We start from the raw sequence: 20135 nt of genomic DNA on the forward strand, positions 1-20135 counted from the left end.
ACAACTTATCAAATTAAATAATCTAGTATTGTTCATTCTAATTATATTAAAAGAAATATTTGTTGTAAAGTTGGTAATACCGAAAACCGAAATACCGAATTTGGTAGATATGATTAAAGACCAAAAATTTTGGTTGGTAATTAGTAACTCCATTTTGAAACCAAAAGTTTGGTTTTGAAGTTGGTAAGGCTTATAACCGATTCGAACCGACCGAGTGATGACCCTAATTTTTATGCACCAATATATTAAAGTTGACATATGGATGCAAAATTTCCATTACAAATGTTATTTGATCGAAACTCTAAAATTAAAAATAGATATTTATAACACACTATGAAATGGTTTATGCTGGATTTTCAACCATCATATATACTATTTTTTTTTTTCAAATTTAACGGTTAAAATATACAAATTATATCATACTTTTTTTTAAGGAAGGACGACAAACTATATTAAATAAAATTAAATAGTACATGGAGCGATGCAAAAGCATCGAAAGAAGAATAATAAAGCATAGCAAGATGCACAAACGCATCTATAATATAGAAAAACAATAAAGGATAACAAGATGCACATACGCATCTAGAATGAAAGGTAGCCAGGATGTGACTTGATGACGAACGTCATCGCTGCACTGCATATGTCACGAGAGCATTGAAAATATAGTAGTAACTGTAACTGTAACCAATGATATGATCACCTAGGAGAGATAATTCACTCACCGAGAGTTCGAAAGTAATCGAGTGTGTCAAAAACTGGAAAATTAGCAAACGAACTCCCAAGAACCAGATCAATATGACTAGCTGTCTCGGATTCAAGATCCGGATTTGAAAGCGACCCGGGTCCCAAATTTAGATCCAAATCCGGCCCGTAGCCAAAATCAAGTCTACCAAGGCAAACTTGACCAAGACCCAAGCCCAACTTATCCTGATCTGGGCACCCAAAACCTTGGGAACGCTAGCTTCAGCCCTTCTCTAGACACCCAAGCGTCTGGGCATCCATCCAGCTCTGCGTCGCCACTCCAGCGAGCCACCCCGTTGCCGTAACTATGAAGAAGCCAAGCCGACACCATAACGATATTCCGGGAACAACCTAAAGGCCCAAACGCCAATCCTCCAATCCGTATGCCCCAAAGAACTCGACCACAGTTGTAACCAAGGCCACCGCCGGAAAGGATCTGATCTCAGGATCTCCTTCCACGTCCGCAGCGACCTATCGACACCCACATATCTAAACGCCACCATCATAGAGGATCTGAAATCAGTGCCTCTACCCATGACAGAACCGGGATCCCATATCTGGTTTGGATCTACCAGACCAAGGCGCCGCCTACCATCATCACTGAAACAAGGAGCAGTAGCGGTACGACCCAATCCTGGAGGGAATGAATCCCATCGCCAAAACGATGAGATTAGGATGCAGCAACCCCAAGATTGAAAATAGGAGATTCTCGAATCCAAAGGACTCGACAGCCAAGGACCTTGAGCGCCATCGTCGCAGGCCAAAGAAATCAGACGACAAAACCCTAGGGTTAGCTGCCGCAAAGGGGAGAGAGCGAGAGCTCTCATCTATATTAAATAGGGAAAATGATCATTTACCCAATTTCAGCTTAAAAATTGCCCACTTGCTCTACTAACAGTTTTTTAACCCCATTTACCCAAAACACTCTAAGAGATTATTTCCCTAATACCCAATTAATTCTTTTTTTATTCTTTTTATTTATTTTTGGGACACTTTTGTCCTCTCATTCTTTGTCACTTAGAGAGAGAAGTGATAGGAGACCTTGCCGGAATCTGGCGACTAGTGGCCAACACTGGAATCCGGCGACCGGTGACCGGATTCAGACGTCTGATTTTATTACCCCCTAATAATACCCAGTAATCATATTATTGCCCCCCAATAATCATATTACTGCCTCCCAATAAACATATTATTGCTTCCCAATAAACTTGTATTGGGGATCAATAATTAGTGAAAAATGAAGTTGTTTTGAATTTTGAAAGCTTTCGGGGGTTTATCCAAATAAATAATTTTATTATTGCCCCAATAAACATTTTATTGCCCCTCAGTAATCTTATTATTGCCCTCCAATAATCATATTTTTGCCCTCCAATAATCATATGTTTGCCCTCAAGTGAATGACATAAACTCCTAAAACCAAAATGAATACACTACAGACACAATTGATCAATTTATATGTTCAATTGTACACGTTTACTTTTTTTTTTTTTTTCTCCTTCCTCATTCTCGGAACTCAAAGTATACCCAAAAAAAAAAAAAAACACCCAGAAATTGCTCTGGGCACCCATCAGCGTGTAGGCAGGTTGGTTTTTTCGCCAGTGCTTCCCCCCGGCGGTTTGCGGGTCGCTTTGTTTCGGGTTATCACAACAGCGTTGGCTTCCTTGATCTGCTGCCTGTGCTCGCTAGGTTCTTGCCTCTGAAAATGGCTGTACTTGCAGATCGGGTTAAAAAACTGTAATTTAATAATTAAAATAAGGCTAAAACTGTCCATAGTTGTTAAATTGGATAAATGGGGTTAAAAAACTCTTAGTGGAGTAAGTGGGCAATTTTTAGCATAAAATCGGGTAAGTGGTTACGGCCCCTATTAAATATATGGCTAAAAAAATTGCTTTTTGAACATATATTTAGAATTTCTAATACATACCGTTGTTCTGAATAAGTGTTTTCTTTTTAAATCAAATAAAAGAAATATTGAAAAAACTTACTACCATTTAGTCTAGTGGCATAAGTCTCTCATTCGTAAGTGGTAAGTCGTGAATTTGACCTAGTGATGTGATACAAAAAAAAAAAAAGTATTGAAAATGTTCGACAAACCAATAAAAGCAAACCTCTTTTATTACAGGGGTGGCCGTGTAACCGCCCAATTTCACGTCAATGAGGGAATGTTAGACCTACTTTTTGCTTTTATTTTTTGTCACCCAATTTTACGTTAGTGAAGGGAATGTCAAACCTATTTTTTGCTTTTTATTTTTGTTGTACGGGATATTGTGTAACCGCCTAATTTCACGTCAATAAAGGGAATGTCAAACCTATTTTTTGCTTTTATTTTTGGGACCAAAACTAAAAGGAAAAAATAAATTTGACATTCCCTTCCTTTTTTTTTTAAATGAGGCTGGTGCAGCTGCCCTCAAGCCTTGATTAATGAAATTGTAGAATACATGGGGGGACGTAGAGCCTAAACCCCAGATTACAATAAGCATAAAGAGAACATCCTGAAATAATATCAAGACTCTCCACAAAATCTATGTATTCTAACAAGCACCAATTAGCAAAGAGTGCATCAATGACTACTCCATTTCCTTTGACATAGCGGTGACATATCGGAAAGATAACTCTATCACGAAGAAGCATAATTACAAATAGCACAGCTTTCCCACTATGTTGCCGCGCGGAAATTATTCCGGCGATACTCAATTTCATCCTGCCATTAGGAGGTTGCGTCTATTTGATCAAGCAAATAACTCACCGCCTCGCTAGGCCAGACAAGGCACACTGAGTGTGCAATCAGGAATAGAGCCCACGTCGCCCTACCAAAACATGGTAAGGACTTATTACCGGCATAACGCCACGTCGAACTAAACTTAAAAAGCAATAAATCAAAGCAGAAATGTAACATTGGACCTGGGCCAAAATCCAGGCCCAAATACCAACAAGCCCAAGTCCAAGTGGAAAACGGCAGAGGCCGTGATACCAGCATCCAGTCTGCAAATCCATCGCCGTCCCACCACCAGCAGCCTCTCCACAGTCACTTGCCATGCGTCGAGCGAACACAGGCCATCTCTCCTTCTTGCCAACATTCTCCAAATGCCAGCAAGGATCTCCAGCCCTCCCAGCCACCCTGAACCCCACATCGGGTCCTAGCAACCCAAACAAGATCGATGCTTTCCGATTGGATCTGAGCGTCGTTGCCAACCCACTCCACCAAGTCCGCTCCGTTAGCCTGAAAAGGAATCTAGGATCCCTTCGATGATGGCCGCACAACACCGTCCACCATCCTGTAAACTGCCGCCGTAACTCCCCTTGGAAACCTGTGATCTCAGACGAGAAACCGACATCGTCATCCTCACCTCTTCCCCTCAGACTTGGTTTATTTAGGGAGAACCCCACGTTATCCATGACCGACCCATCGCACAGACCCATCTGGTCGCACTCGCCGCTCGTCGACGAGGCTAGAGGCCCGCGCTGACTCGGAGGGCCGTCGGACGAGAAAGAAGTTTTGACTGAAAGTGAGATTTGAGATAAGCGCGTGTGGCGCGTTCCTAAACCCTAAGAAAAGATCTATACTCTGTAGTTTCCGACATTCCCTTCCTTTTTTGAAATAGAAGATGAATTCATTAGATTAACAGCCAAAAGGCTAGAGTCTACCATAACTTGCATAAGCAAAACTCGGCAAGAAAATCCGAACTGAACTATCTAAACTAGAGCAGATCATTAAAATCTTTGGGACGCTCACATTTAAGAGAGCCTATACAAGAATGAAAAAACTCACCTCTTACAGAAAATAAATCATTCAACTAACCTTCACTTGCCAATCACGCAATTGTAATATAAGCAAAACCTTAGAAACATTATAAAAGACTCATAGAAGTTAATCCAACCTCATACAGCCTCAATACCCTAATACATTAGGGCTCAAATTGCTTTAACATGAGCTCAAGCCCGTAGCCCCAAGCTGAAATCAAATCTTGCCTAGCAGGAAGACTCCCCTTCCCCATTAGCCTAAATTTGAACCCAGGCTCAGAGACCCAAGCCCAAACCCGAGCCAACAGAGGAGGTGAATCACGCTGCTCATTTGCCTCCACCGCCGTCATATCCTCCGACGGCATACTGTTCGACCACAGCTCTGGTGGTCGGCTTTTCTAGCTGTGCATCAACCTCGCCGGCCTATTACCTAGCGGTCAACAGTCCTCAATCCCACAAAGGACTGGTCGGAAAGGAGAATCCCCGCCGCCCTGACCTCGACAGGTCCTCTCGCACCTCACCGGTACAAAATCTGTGCAGCGTCGATACCCAGACACCTGGACCTGTACCACTTCCCGATCTGGCAATCCCACCAACCTGAGATTTAATCAAACATAACGATCGTTGTACAGACCCAACCACAAAAGCCAACTCCTTCTCCCTCTAAAACAGCAATGTACCAAAGGCCAGAGGCCTACTCGACTCGACGTGTAGAGAGACTGTCGGTCCTAGTTCTGCCGCCGTTGCTATTCTCGAACTCTAGGGTTCGCTCTAATAATACAACATTCCCTTCCTTTTGCTTGCACAAAAAGATTTGATTTTTTTTTTAAATAATAATATAAAAAAAAAGTTTGATGTTAACAAGCCCCAAAATGAGAACCAAATCCATTCTTTAGAAATAAAAGCAAAAATTAGATTTGATATTTCCCCTCCTTTCAAAAGGTTTGATGTTAACAAGCCCCAAATGAGAACCACAAGAGTGATCTATTCTTCAGAAACAAAATTTACAACATACCATTACATATTTACATATCTGAATGTTTCTCATGGAATCACATGCATAGGGTCCCATAGCAACTAATATATTATGCAGAGTTTGTGGCCTCTTCCTAGTCGACAAGGAAGAAAATGAAATATCTGAAACATTTCACTTGGCTGAGGGTTCAGAGACACACATGAATGGAGTCTGATTTTGATATATTATCCAGCTACAAGCTGCAAGGTGATCCAAACAGAGAAAGGAAAAGCAGTCACTTTGGGTTTGTGGATATACTTGGCTTACACTGCTTTAAACTTTTTGGTATTTTTCAAGTTCGGATTCGTTGTGCTTGGTTAAAAGACAGAGATGCCTCGCTCATTGACACTAGTCACAAGATTATCTGCACGCCTGAATTCAGGACCTACCCTGCGAGGACTATTCGACCTTTTCTTAATTTCTGCAGTTGTGACAAATCTAACGCTCCCGGTTACTCCGGAACACTGAATTTTCGATGAACTTTACGGTTCCAAAACGAATTACCACTACTGTTAGATGTCTAGGCACTTTTAACATTCTATCACGTTTTAAAACTAGAACTATTACTGATTCAACTGATATTAAGATGCAGCCATGTTTTCGTTTTTAGCAGCATAGAGTTGGTATACATTAAGATCAAGAATCTTCTGCAAGAAATGGAAACAGTTGGAAAGAACCTGGCAAAATTATTCTGCACATGAGGTTTTGTTTACATCCAAGTATCTCTCTCTCCATATTACCTATGTCAACTTATACTACCTCTCACTTAAGTATGTATACAAACAATTTGAAGCATTTAAGCTGAAAACTAAAGTACCTGCCCATACAGTCACACAAGATTAAACAAAAGAAAAAAAAAAAAACATCTGTGTGATCTAGTCAGAAACAGCTTTGCTCTGGTTTGAAGTTCTGGGATTGACACTGAAAAAGGTGTTAAAAAACGGTCAGCAGCAAATTGTTGCATTAGGTAGGCTCCTTCTATCTGTGATCATGAGATCTCACGGAAGTTGAGTGACCGGGAAAAGGCTGCAGGATTAGCTTGCAATACCGAAGATTGTTCAACAACTTGCCTTTTCTCGTGTCCCTTGGATTCAAATGACTTGAAGATACCTCCCTCGTTGATAGAATTTCCCTTTTCATTCTTGATGCCAAGTGTTTCCCATATAGAGCTCTTTGCAGCTTCACTAGGATCATCAATCCTTAACGTTTTCGGAATCAAAACACATCTATCTGACCTGTTATCTCTGCTGGACTCTTCTTTTTGAGAGCTGGCTTGACTAAGAATGTCCCCGTCTCTTGGATGTTTCCCTAAGGTCGGGGAATTTGGACCAGAGCTTGTACCACAGTGGCTAAGATTGGAGGATGGTGGAGAATTACATGGTACATTCCAAGAGCCGGGTCCAGTGCAGCCCCAGTATGGTGGTGCAGGGTAGAATGATATGGGAAACCCTGAATGGAAGAATGCAGGCGGAGGCATTGCAGAGGTCCACTGAGGTGAGTTCCATGGATAAGGCCAAGGGGAGCCTGGAAAGCATGGTACTTGATGAGGAGAGAAGCTTTGACAGTTGTGAACCGCTGGTTCTTGTATACCAGCTTTGCATCCCCCCTCTGATGAATTCGAAGCTGTAACATTAGACGATCCACTTGATTGGTCATCCCCATTATCTCCAGTTATGGAAGGAACCAGAATTCTTTGTTGATCAGGTACATGAAAACCATTCTGAAGAGAGTTTTGTGTTTTCTCAGCAAGGTTCAATACAGAAGCCATTGATTCACAAAGAGGAGAATCTGAACCAAAGGTAAGGACAGTGCCATTTCTTCCCAATGTTGGATTGTGAGCGCCATTAGAAGCAGCAGCAGCAGTCGCATGAGCTGTTTGGAGAGCATCCGACATTAACATGTGACGATAGTGTGAAGCTGATGAAGCGTTCTTGTTCTTGCGACGACCAGCTCCCACAGGAACATTCCTCATGATTCCTCCGGCAGTCCAGTATCTTTGACAGTTCTTGCAAAAATGGCGGGGCTGATTGACGTTGTAGTTATTGTAGTAACAGAACTTGGTGTCCATGCTATTACATCGGGGACATGGAAGTATCTTGTCTGGCTTCTTCAGAGTCTTGTCTTGTGAGCAACTGGTCTCATCACTCTGTTCTCCATTCTTAGAAGATTTCAGAGATACTGAAGTTTCTCTATCAGCTGAGGGAGTTTTGGGATTCTCACTAATTCCCGACGATGTTGTTGGAGGTTTCAAGTCTTCTGTGAATTGATCTAAGGGATTATCTTCCTCTTTGTCAGCAGTGAATTCTTTGCCTGATATTGTTTCCTAATATATGTAAACAATAAGTTCCAATTAGAGAAGTGCAGCGGCTGGATTCCAGTAAATTAAGCAAACATAGGCAATGGAACTCCAAACCAGTCTTAAACACAGAAATAACAAGAAAAGTAGATCAAGAATATCTGGATATGCATAATCATTATTCTTTACTGTTAAACACAATGTTGTGGTCATACATTCTTAAACTTTTGATTATACTCTGAAAACTCATAAAGCCATTTGACAAACCACCAACTTAACTCGACAGCAATCAGCTTTCATGTCGTTGAAGCAGAGTAAAAGCAAGAGCAAAAGGGTATGTGATGAACCTCCGACGCGCTTTTTTAACTGACACGCTTTGTTAGTAATGGGGATTGAAGTGAAGTGGCTAGGAAGGGAGCAAAACCATGAAAAGTTCTTTTCGATGAAGAAAGAAATGAAAAGTTGTTACAGAAGCAGACGTAGCAAAACAGAAAAGTTTGTCCAGAAAAGAGAAAAGGTGGAAGAGGCTTGTGGGAACAATAATTAAACACTGCAGAAAAATCAAAACCACATCTTGGAATTTATCATAAGCTGTTGAATCTGATAAGAGCTATCCAATCCTCCCAAAAACAAAAGAAAACTTCAGAATACATCTTTCAAACTCTTTTTCTAAAAACTTGACAGTAATGGATAAATTCTTCCGAGTAAGTACTCTTGCTCAAAAACAGAGTAACCTTATTTGCAATCTGAAGGTGAAGTGGAAAAAGTAGCTAAGTTCTTCTAATCACCAACTAGGATATATCTTTGATTCTCTCTAGTTCCCCAAAACATTAAACAGCTCTCAATCCTCAACTAGGATATATTTTTGTTTATAGTTGTAACAAAAAAAAATGCTTAAAAATATATGAACCGACATCATTTTATAAACAAATTCCCATTTTGGAAAACTTGAATTCAATCAAACGAACCCAGAATAAGACTCATGAAACCAGCACCCAAATATCATGACGTAACCCCTCGAAGTCTCAAAATGAAAATGACCATATACCAAACAGCCTCGATATAATCAAGATGAGAGAGAATAAGAAGAGAAGAAAAAGGACCAAACTTTCAATCTTGATTTCTACAAACAATCAATCAATCAACTTCAATTCCTTCTGAATTCAACTGTCAGATCCCAGAATCGAAAATCCAATAGGTAAGTAAAACCGACACGTTTATAATTCTGGGTTTTGGAGAAATGGGTTGGTCTTAGAATTCGAAAAAGCACCATACAAAACTCAAAAGTTTCAAGCATACCTTGTTCTCTTGGTCTTCAGGCGAAGTAGTTTCTGAACAACAAGGAAGCTTGACTGAGCAATCTTCTTCTTCAACAGCACCACCACCGGAAGCAGCAGCAGCAGCAGCAGCTGCAGAAATCTTAGAGTCAACAGCAGAGTCGGAAGCTCCACATGGCGGGTCATCATTGGTCGGAACCTCATGGCCGTTGTGTGGCGCCGAAGCCAAAGGTATGGTCTTTCCGAAGAGCTTTATGGTGGGGCTGATTTCATTCTCAGACATTCTTCTTGTGAATCTCTAATCTAATCTCTGCGTTGGTTCTCCTTCCTCTTGCTTCAAAACAAAGTCCAAAGCCCGAGTCTTTTTCCGCTCTAAATTTGAGTTTTGATGGAGGAAGGTCTAGAGAGAGATGAAGAGAGAGAGAGAGAGTTGAGAAGGAGAGAATTGAATTGTGAAATTGGTAAGAGGAGCAAGTGTGTCTACTAGTAGGAGGTTTAAGCGAGGGGGGCCAGAGGTGGGAATGCCACATCACCAAAGGAGGAAAATTGTGAGCCACAAATTGTATGTGGCCTTTGAGATCTTTGGGCTCTGTTGGATTCCCCCAAATTTCTTAAAAAGATTATAAAGAAAGTGTAGTACTAGTGCCTCTTTTGTCCTCCTCTACTTTTTCTCTTCCATGTCAGCAAAAGCGACCTTTTTCCCCCGACCTTTTGCCACAGTTACTCCTCACCTGCCAGCAGCCAACCTTCTCTTCCATCCCTTCCTTCTCCTTTTCACCCTATTTTTGCCTTTGCTTTTAACACGTTCTATTTGATTAGTTATCTTGCCCATTTTGGAGCAACTTATTTTGGGCAAAACTTGTCTCCCTTTTATGGATTGATTTTTGATGATCCATGCAATGGTCCATCATTTGCACTTGGATGCTTTTGTGCACGGCCGACCGGGAAGAAAACCATCTAGGGCACCAGATTCTTCACTCTCAAATTACTCACCATGAATGACTTAGAGTCCAACATTGTATTAAGTTACACAAAGTTTTGTGTGTCCAGCATTATACGGCGGGGACTTATTTTCAGAGATTTATCTTAAGTCTCAAAATTTATACTAATCATTTGTGATATTAATAAAAAAAAAAATTGCGACTCAAAAGTTTCTAAAACGGGCACCAAAGTTGATTTTGTTGTTTGTGATACTAATTGTCTCTATGCACAGTTTACGCTTCAATCCACATGCCAAATACATGCAACCGTTAGAATCTTTATTACCTAAAAGAGAAAGAGATAGAATCCAAACGACAAAGATTTGATTGTTAGCTCATCTGCTTTTGCAATGTCAATGTTAATGTAGAATTGTGTTGGAATCTATGCATCTATCAAAGTTTTATTGTTGGAGATGTCTAGGTAACAAATGGCAGTTTTATATGCGAAGACTCCAAATTAATGTAGGCAAACCTATATGTTAGTTTTTAGTTTTTACGAGGAAAAAAAGTCGTGCATGAAGTTTTTCTTTCAGAAAAAGAGCCAAGAGCTTTGCAGTTTTAGACCATAAGCTTGACTTATTATGTAATTTCATTAATGTAATTACAAAGTTACACATAAAGCGAAGTTTAAATACATTTCATTAGCCAATCACTGGTCGGAAGCCAAGCCCTAGTCTAACAACCACCAAATTCACGATTCTGGATCAACTAAAAAAATTGTGGCAAATCATATTTTATTTAACGTTGTTTCTTCTGGTGAGAAGTTTATATTGTATTTCCCAAGCATGTGATGTTTTAAATACTTTAATTATTGATTTTGTAAAAAAGTAAGTAAGAAAAAAAAAAAATGTTACGCCGATCATCTCTCTAGAATCCATTGTATTATGAATTTCCTAACAGTTTATGGTCTCACTTCTACTTAAATTGTCTCAGATGTACTCTCAATAATATCATTGTTCGAGTAGATCCGCAAATTGGTTCCCACGACATTTGTGCTTTACACTCCTAAATAAGCAGGGGTGGATCTAGGTATGAGGTGGAGAGGACTCAAGCCCTTCCCAAATTTTTGGGTTGAAAAAAAAAACCTATATATATGATGTATATTTTTTGTTTATATGTATGTTTGTTTAACGAAGCCTACCCGAACTCTCAAATTATCGAAGTCAAATTCCTCTTTGGCTCTCCAATTCTCTCCATCCATCACAAATTCTCATTCTTCTTCCCAAAAAGGCCTAAATTCCGGATTAAATTCAGTCTTTAAACACTTGAACTCTCAGGTTCTCATCTCCCCATCCTTGCATTCCCACACCTGTGTATAATTGCAATAAAAAAAAATTTTGGGCTTCGCCTAAAAGAACACATGAATATGTAGCCCTCCCTATTTTCTAATTCTAGATCCGCCACTGTAAATAAGATTCCTCTAACATTTGTGGAGGGCACATTAGCCCTTCTTTTTATTCTCTAAAAAAGACCGAAACATTTCGCTGTTTCTTTTAATTGAGATTATTCAAAAAATAAAATTTGAGAAGATAGGTGTGCAAATTTTCTTATAGGAAAATTTTACTTTATTTTTTATTTTTTTTTATGACAATAGAGAAAGTTTACTTGGTCTTCTTCATTTTCTTTGGCAATGAAATTGCGTAGCTTTCTTGAAGCAACAGTAACGCTCGGCTTTTTCGGGCGTTTGTGGCAGCTTATTTATGGGGGAGACACGTGGTAGGTGGGCCACCGGGACAACTTTGATTATCAATCAAGGAAGTAACATCTGGACTAACTGGGGGTGCGGGACCCACCTGCAAAAAGCGCAAGTAAAAAGGACATCTTAGATTATCCCATCCCCGCCGTTCATTCCCAAGACTAGTCTCTCTCACTCTCCTCTGTCAAAAAGCCTACGTCAACCTTATCTAGTGGCTGTGACTCTCCATAATTTCATGGCTTTTGCATTTATTACGTCATATATATAACACATTATTTACTCCTTCCTCCTTCATATTTTGAAGAAGACATTACCTTCAACCTTCTAATGAATTTGTGTACAAGACTTGGTTAAAAGTAAACAATGTTCATCAAGTATCAACCCAATATAACAATACGAATTTGTGTCAATATTTAATCTTATAAACTTGTACTTACAATTAAATACTTTTAACATAGGAGAGGAAAATAAATCATTATAAGAAGTATGCTTTGAGAGACTAATTTACTCTTTCTTTGAATGTTACGATTCTTTAACTACATCTTCTAAAGCGCCCCCCGTTCATTCAGCTTGTAGAAATCCAATTAGTTCTCCGGGTGAAAAGACATTAAACATTTCATCTTTTAAAACCAACATTTTTGATGTTATTTGACGTACAATGATTTCAATATGCCTATTATGGATCTATACCCCCTTGGATCTATAAACTTTTTGGATCTTATTAACCAAAGAGATAGGTCGCTTTTGTTATATGTTAATTTATGTTCACATGCGCCTCAATTAAAACAAAAACACATAATCAGATACAAGTATGATAAAGTTTATAAAGCTATATATGAAATCTCAAATCTTATAATATATATGAAAGTCAAAAGTGTGAAATAACATTGATGAATTAAAAACAATTTATGAATGACAAGAAAGCTAGAAATAGGTGGAAAAAGAAAAATTGATTGAGAAAACGAAATACCTATTCGGCTATTCCTTTAATTCGGTCAACAATATCAGCACAAGTGAATTATCCATATCTTTTGCTTTCATATATCCGAACCAGGTGTAATACATATTGAGGAGTGCTCAAATTGGATAAGGAAGACTGCATATATGGCATTTTAAGAAGGGCCGTGCATAAGTAAAAATCTGTGGTCACTATTTTCACACAAATGCAAAAATCTAAAGGGGGAATACAAATCCTTGGAGAACAAGATCATGATTAGAATGGAAGAAGATATTCTCGTAAAAAAAAAAAAACAATAATAAAAAAAAATTGGAAGAAGATGATTCAAAGTGGAACTGCGGTGTTCATGCATGAAAGTGACTGATGAAGTACAATGGTCTTACTTTTGTGAAAGAAACAAATTAAGAAAGACTTCAAATTTAAGACCTTATATATATACAAATGCTATAACTTGTCAGGTTGGCCGACCTTGAACCATAGCATATGTGGTTTTGAATCTAGCTAACCCAAAAGTTCAAGCTTTAATTTGCTTGGAAACAGAAGCATCCAGATCTGCAAGACTTGTGGTAATGGTCTAATGGATGACTGTAGGGTACAGAATCAAAACTTCAAACTTTACCTACATAATATAAGGTTGATCCTTTTCAAAAAAATATAAGGTTGATTTTGATTTTACAAAATGGTAATAGAAGTTATGGCTACGGATTCTTTTCATTTACTTTGATTGCGGGCAAATTAAGGACTTAGATAGAACTGACTTCTCTCAATCAATCGAGTACAAGCAATTACATAACTGCTCAAAAAGTCAGCTCAGCTAATTGATCGATGGATCTAGAGAGACTTTAAGATCAGTTTCGGTATATGCACATCAGTCATAATATTGACACAAGTTTCAAATGTAACATTAAATTTACATGAGATGAGATTGATTACAATGGACGATCAATCTTCACACATAAAGTTGGGAAAATGAACAAGGTAAGAATGACTAATGTTGGTAAGAATAGCCAACTCAATTTATGCACATGGAAACGAAACTAATTGATTCCTTTTGTTTTACCATTTTACTAGTTTTGATAATCTTAATATATTTAACACTAGTATTGTTTATACTATATAGTATATATCAGCGAGTTTGTTGAAGTTCTTTAATTCTAAACAAAAGATTGAAGCTTCATTTTGCTCCTTATAATAATATACTTTTCACAAACTTCATTGTCTTAGAAACTTTGCATCTCACACAATTCACAAAGTATACGTAGATGAGCTATGGTGGTATGGTAATCCGGGTAAAGATATGATATGTTAACATTTCTCATACATCAATTATTTTTACCACTTTAGGGACTCATGTTACCACTTTGAGGACTAATATTACTATTTTGAGGACTCATATGGTAAACTAAGAAAATTTACCACTCTAAGGACTCATGTTACCACTTTGAGGACTAATATTATTATTTTGAGGACTCATGTGGTAACTAAGAAAATTTACCACTTTAATGACTCATGTTACCACTTTGAAGACTAATATTACTATTTTGAGGACTCATTTTACAACTTTTAAGGCAATTGTATGCATGTCATACGTTAACACATTATATAATTTTCCTGGTAATCCATGTTTGTTTCATATATTACATAACATAGTGTGATAGTGGCATTTGAAACTATATTGAAATGTAAAATCACACAGTCTATATAAAAGTAAAAAAAAAATTAAAATTACATGTTAGATCAAACACAATTTTTGAACGACAAGAAGAGACAGAAAAAAGATGTAAGAATTGATTGTTGAGGAAACGAATTTCCCAGATATTCATTTGTTTTAGTCAAAATAATATATATCCATATAATTACCCCAAGAATGTTAATGTTTCACAATAAATAGAGAAAACCCTAGCTCTCTCTCTTATAGCCGTTCATGTCTCCTTTTCTTCTTCTAGTGTCGCTCGTTCGGCAGCGGCCCGGCGTCGTTGTCTATCTTGGTTGTGCTGATGCTATGGAAGCTTCTGCCGGACGGGTGGTGGTTGGGCTTGCTTTCGGGCCTGGGGTGGTTTTTTGCTTGGAGGCGGATCAATGGTGGTGTTGGGCTCGGGTCTGGTCTCAGTGCAATGTTTGAGGTGGTATGGTCATGATTGGTTTCATGGGACGGCACTAGGCGGCGTGGGATGGTTTCACCAGACGGCAGCGACTGTGTGTTGGCGTAGGGTGGTCACCAGGCAGTGGCGGTTGTGTTTGGTACCGCGGAGGCGACGAATCGGGGTGCGGTTTTTGGGAGGATTGTTGCGGCAAGCCCTCTGGAGATGGTGTCGAGGTCGGTTTGGATTTGATGGTGCTCTGTTTTGTGAGACGGAGGCGGCGGTCGTTGGGTCTGATGATGCTGTACAACGAGGCAGGGCTGGGCCAGCTTTTGGTTTGCGTCTAGGATGGGCCTCTCTTGGGCTGCTGCTCTTAATTAGTTTTTTGCTTGTTTTTATTTGTCAATAAACCCCTTGTTTTACAGGGGATTGTTTTAGTGGGCTTCGGCCTGGTCTAGGCTTTTTATTTCTTGAGTCGTTAGTTAGGTGACAAACCTCAGTCATTTTTAGCTTGATCGGGTTTGTCTTGTCTATACTAGTTGAAGCTCCTCTAGGAGCCTTTGTAGAAATACTTGGTTTCAACATATCACAATAGCGTGCTTGGCGTTTGGAGTTAAGTAGAATAGATTTCCTACGAGGCGAGGTGTTTTTGTTAGCATAGACTAACTTGAGCATTAGTGTTAAAATAGAGTAGTTTTCCTTGTACTATTCTTTGCCCACGAACCAGGGTCATTTTAATTTAGGGATATCTTCACAAATGGTGTATGAACTTTAGGCGATTCTACATTTTGGTGTACCAACTTTCATAACTATTAGAATGGTGTATCAAGTTTGCTCAAATCTTTCATTTTGGTGTAAGCCGTTTAATTTTCCGTTATCTTTGGCAAAAAAAAAAAATTCAGTTATCTTTCCTTTAGCTTTGTCAGTTTTTTTTTTTTTTTTTGTAAAGATAACAGAAAATTTAACGGCGTACACCAAAATGAAAGATTTGAGCAAACTTGATACACCATTCTGATAGTTATGAAAGTTGGTACACCAAAGTGTAGAATCGCCTAAAATTCATACACCATTTGTGATATTTTTCCTTTAATTTATGTGCTCTTTATCTCAAAAATATATATCCATATTTTGCGGTTTCCAATATTCGAACCAGCTGTAATACACACCGAGTGAGGAAGTCAAATCAGACTGTGTTACCTGCTGTTGAACTTAAATAATGGAAAATTGCATGGTAAAGTTACAATCTGTGGTCACTATTTTCACGCAGATGCAGAATCCGTATAACTAATTTATCAAAAAGTGGAATATTAGTGCTTGGAGAAAAAACTGGCTTACAAGTAGTGGAAGAAGATCAGTCGAGTGGAACTAGCATGAGAGCTAGTGACTGATCAGGTTGGCACGACAAAGAAACAAAGAAAGACTCCCAAAGAAACAAAGAAAGACTCCCAATTATTAACCTTATATACTCAAATGCTCTTAACTTGTCAGGTTGGCCGACCTTGAACCATAGCATATAAACCTAACCCTAAAGCTCTGTACTCTTTAATTAATTTGCTTGGAACAGAAGCATCCAGCTAGCTTTCTGCAAAAGAGTACTTGTGGTAACGGACGATTGAGTTCAGACTTCAAACTTCACCTGCACAATCAAAAGGTTGATTTTAAGTTAATAATGGAAGTTGTGGCTGGGAATTTCTTTTCTTTCACTTTGATTGTAAACAAAAAGAGATAAGTGGACAAACTGACTTCTCTTGATTAAGTACATGCCATATTATACTATATACTAAAGTTGGTGGGATTGGTACTGTTACTAAGTCGTGTAACACTAGTTTACACTAGAACAGCTGTGCGTAGTTGCGTAGGCTAATTGAGAGACACTTTCAGATCAATTTGAATTTGTTGGTGTAGGTAAACCAGTCCTTGATAGAAGTTTCAGATGTAACGTGAAACATACGTACTTTTGTCAAATTATAAGCTAATCTTTTGATCATCCTTTGTGCAACGAACAGTATCCATGTTTTCCTCGCAGTTTCTATTAGAGGTAGAAAAGTTAGCATAAATTTTAATCTGGTTTGAAATAAAGTAAATGAAATGGAAAGAGAGGCTAGTACACCATCTTCATTAACATGTCCAGCGAAAAACAGTGGGTAGATTGCTTCGTTTAGTTTCAGGTTTGAACCATAGTGATAGGCTGATAGCTAGCCATCATGTTTCTGAAAGCTCTAATAGAGAAGCCCAGAAAATACAGAGTAAATGAGAGAGAAATTGTATTGCGTATCAGGTTGATTACAAAATGAAAGCTGAGTACATATTTATATTAGCTGAAAAGTGATAAAGTAATCTGGTGTTCACATCCAAAACCAATTGGCAATGGATGGAGTGGCCCAAACCCTTATAAACCCATAGGCAAGGTCCCATTTTTCCCATGTGGGATGTATATATTCTCAACACGCCCCCGCACGTGTGGCGAATTTTCAAGCCATACACGTGGACAACTTTTTGGGTGACGTGGAGCCCGTGTGGCCGTTTGGCATGCACACGTGGGTAACCTGGCTCTAATACCATGAAAGCTCTAATAGAGAAGCCCAGAAAATACAGAATAAATGAGAGAGAAATTGTATTGCGTATCAGGTTGATTACAAAATGAAAGCTGAGTACATATTTATACTAGCTGAAAAGAACAGATGAGGTACACGTGTAAGAGAACTGGCCACAAAGAAACTGATTGTTAACTGACCTTATTAAGCTAATAGCAGAAAAGCAACAATATTCAACATATATATTTGATCACAATCCTAACAGTTTCAACTAGGAGTTATGGCCTAGTTATTACAAGATAAATACTGATGACGCGGCTGCACTCGACAATCGTTCTGCTTCCAGTTTTGTGGAATTAGTATATATACACACTCTTGCATGCAGCCAAAGAAGATTAGTCTCTAGTTTCTACTTTCTACATGTCTTCTGCACAAGACAGCTATTAGCGCCATATCTTAAGTTGTTAACTTGGTAATCAACCAAGTTGTAAAAGTTAACCTTGATACAGAGTATTTGGAACCACCTTTTACCAGTTAACAGCACACGAATTTCCCTTTGATTCAAAAGAAAACCAAACCAGCGCTACATCTATATTCTCCGGCTGCATATCTCATCCAGGAATAATGTATGTTTAAACAGTACTTCTTTGAATCCCTTTGATTCTATCAATATCACTACATCAACTGTCCACCTTTCATTCACTTCTTACATGTCTAACACAAGTTACCCGGAACAGAGGATTATTTTCTCGAAGGGAAGATCTTTCTCCTAACTAATGAACTGTCTATGAAACCATTCGTCCTTGAAATTGAAGATATACTACATACATCATTTTCTTTTGCCAGCAACAGAACATAAATATCCAATGGTCTCTGATATTATTAGTAATAAGCATAGCAACAATGAAACAATAGTGCGTATTAGTACTGTGTTTGATTTTGGTGTTTTGAAATTTAACAAAATAAATCAAGTAAAAGCTTTAATGACTTAGAAAGTACGTGAAAGAGTTTTGACAATTCAAGAAAGTATGGATGCTAGGTTTCATTCTTGGCACCTTTGATCAAAATAACACATATCCAATGAACATTGTCAATTTCAATGCCTCTTGCCAAATCTTTCAAGGGGTCAAATGCTATAATGTTTCTAAGGTATTAACCATCTGTTGTCAATTTTAATTTAGTACTCGCAAGGGCACGAATCAATTGTAGTATAATTAGTGCAAGCACGAGGTCATGCCCTCAAGGACTGATTGAGACAATTTTGTTATGACAAATGTTCTATACTTAAGTGAAACAAACTGATTTTTATGATGTGATTGAGTTTTAAACAGAAAATTAAAGAAAGGAAAATTAAAATTAAAGACAGGAATGAGCAATGAGATTCTTTAGAGTTTACGAACAGATTATGAAGATGCTAAAGCATTGAATCCACCACCTAATACTTCTATCCTATTCTCTAGTTGATTACAATTGAACACCTAGATTTCATGCTAAAGATTTCCGTACATAAGCCTTATTGATCCCAGACATATGCCACAGTTCTTCTAATCTATGAATTCCAATTTATTGATCCTGTATAGAACTCAAGTAGCCAAACTATAATTTACTCCACCTAATGATCAGGTTCAAGCAAACATGTTAAACTCCATAAAGCACAAAGAACTAGAAATCATGCAAACAAGAATATCGACTATGATCAAGCACTTGTATTCTCAATTCACAACTCTTTAATCACAAGATTGAATTATCTTTTGGCACCCTAGAAAACATCTACTCATTGATCAAGCATCATGTTCTCCAACCAAATAACTCATAAACAAAACCTAGGTCTTATTGATCCTGAGCAAAGATTTTGAATAAAAGTTCTATTGAAACGGTGATCAAGAGTTTAACATAGAAATCCAGAAATTCAATAGCAAACCAACTAAACAATTAGAATAGTCATACTAGGGGCTTCATCTCAGCCCTAGCTTAGAAGTTTAGCAATCCATGACTATGAAAACATGACTAGAATAAAAAAAAAAACATGAAACAAACAATGGAAGAATTGAGGAACTCGGGTCCAGCGATGGTGAGAGCTTCTCTTCTCCTTGTTCTCTGCAGAATATGCTCCCTCTTGTTGTCTCTAGACGTTCTAGGTTTTCTGCCTTCTATGTTCCTCTCAATTCTTACTTGACTTGGGCTTCTTAGGTCTTCTAGTCCAACTCGGAATTGCTTTCTTCTCTCCAAAGAAACGCAGTTATTAAAGTCAATGCAAGAAATTACTCCAAATATGTCAAACTCGTTCAGCCTTGTTCCATTCAAGTGCTAAGAATAACGGACTTGGGCCTCACAAGTCAGATTCTGAAAATCCGTTAGAATCTGCCTTCCCGAACTAGGTTCGCTAAAATCATCATAACTCGCTCCACAAGAATGCGAATCCACTTCCGTAAAATTCCTCAGAAAGCTAACATCCGTATCTTTCCAGTGGTATAAGGCTCACATGCTAATTCCTTCTGAGAAGGTACAGTTTAATCCGTGAAGTTGAAGTACAACAGAGACAATTCTGGACGATCAGGATGGCAATCATCCTTTCAATCCCGCGTTTGATTTAAGCTCCAAATCTTTTTTTTCTCCAATTTCACCTACAAAACACAAACACAAAGTAAATGACTCAAAAATGACAAGAACTAAGCCTAGAATCCTACATTTAAGGATATAAAAATGTATGAAATTATGAGTCTATCACCATCCTTTATAGCAATCAAGTTAAATCACTAACATATAGAGATTAGCTCTTCTAGGGGTCTAATTCTCGTTCTTAGTGGTAAATGATC

General features: G+C 38.3%; 1 protein-coding gene across 1 annotated transcript; it reads right to left on the bottom strand.

Moving 5' to 3' along the window:
* Positions 1-6156: 6156 nt before the first annotated feature.
* Positions 6157-9623, bottom strand: LOC112197778 (cyclic dof factor 3). The gene is made up of 2 exons (XM_024338606.2): positions 9093-9623; positions 6157-7820 (listed from the first exon to the last, which is right to left on the bottom strand). Exons 1-2 carry the CDS (start codon positions 9351-9353, stop codon positions 6486-6488), a joined length of 1596 nt encoding a protein of 531 aa, XP_024194374.1. The 5' UTR covers positions 9354-9623; the 3' UTR covers positions 6157-6485.
* Between the last annotated feature and the right edge of the window lie 10512 nt (positions 9624-20135).

Source organism: Rosa chinensis, chromosome 4, assembly GCF_002994745.2.
Source record: "Rosa chinensis cultivar Old Blush chromosome 4, RchiOBHm-V2, whole genome shotgun sequence".
Lineage (NCBI taxonomy): Eukaryota > Viridiplantae > Streptophyta > Magnoliopsida > Rosales > Rosaceae > Rosa > Rosa chinensis.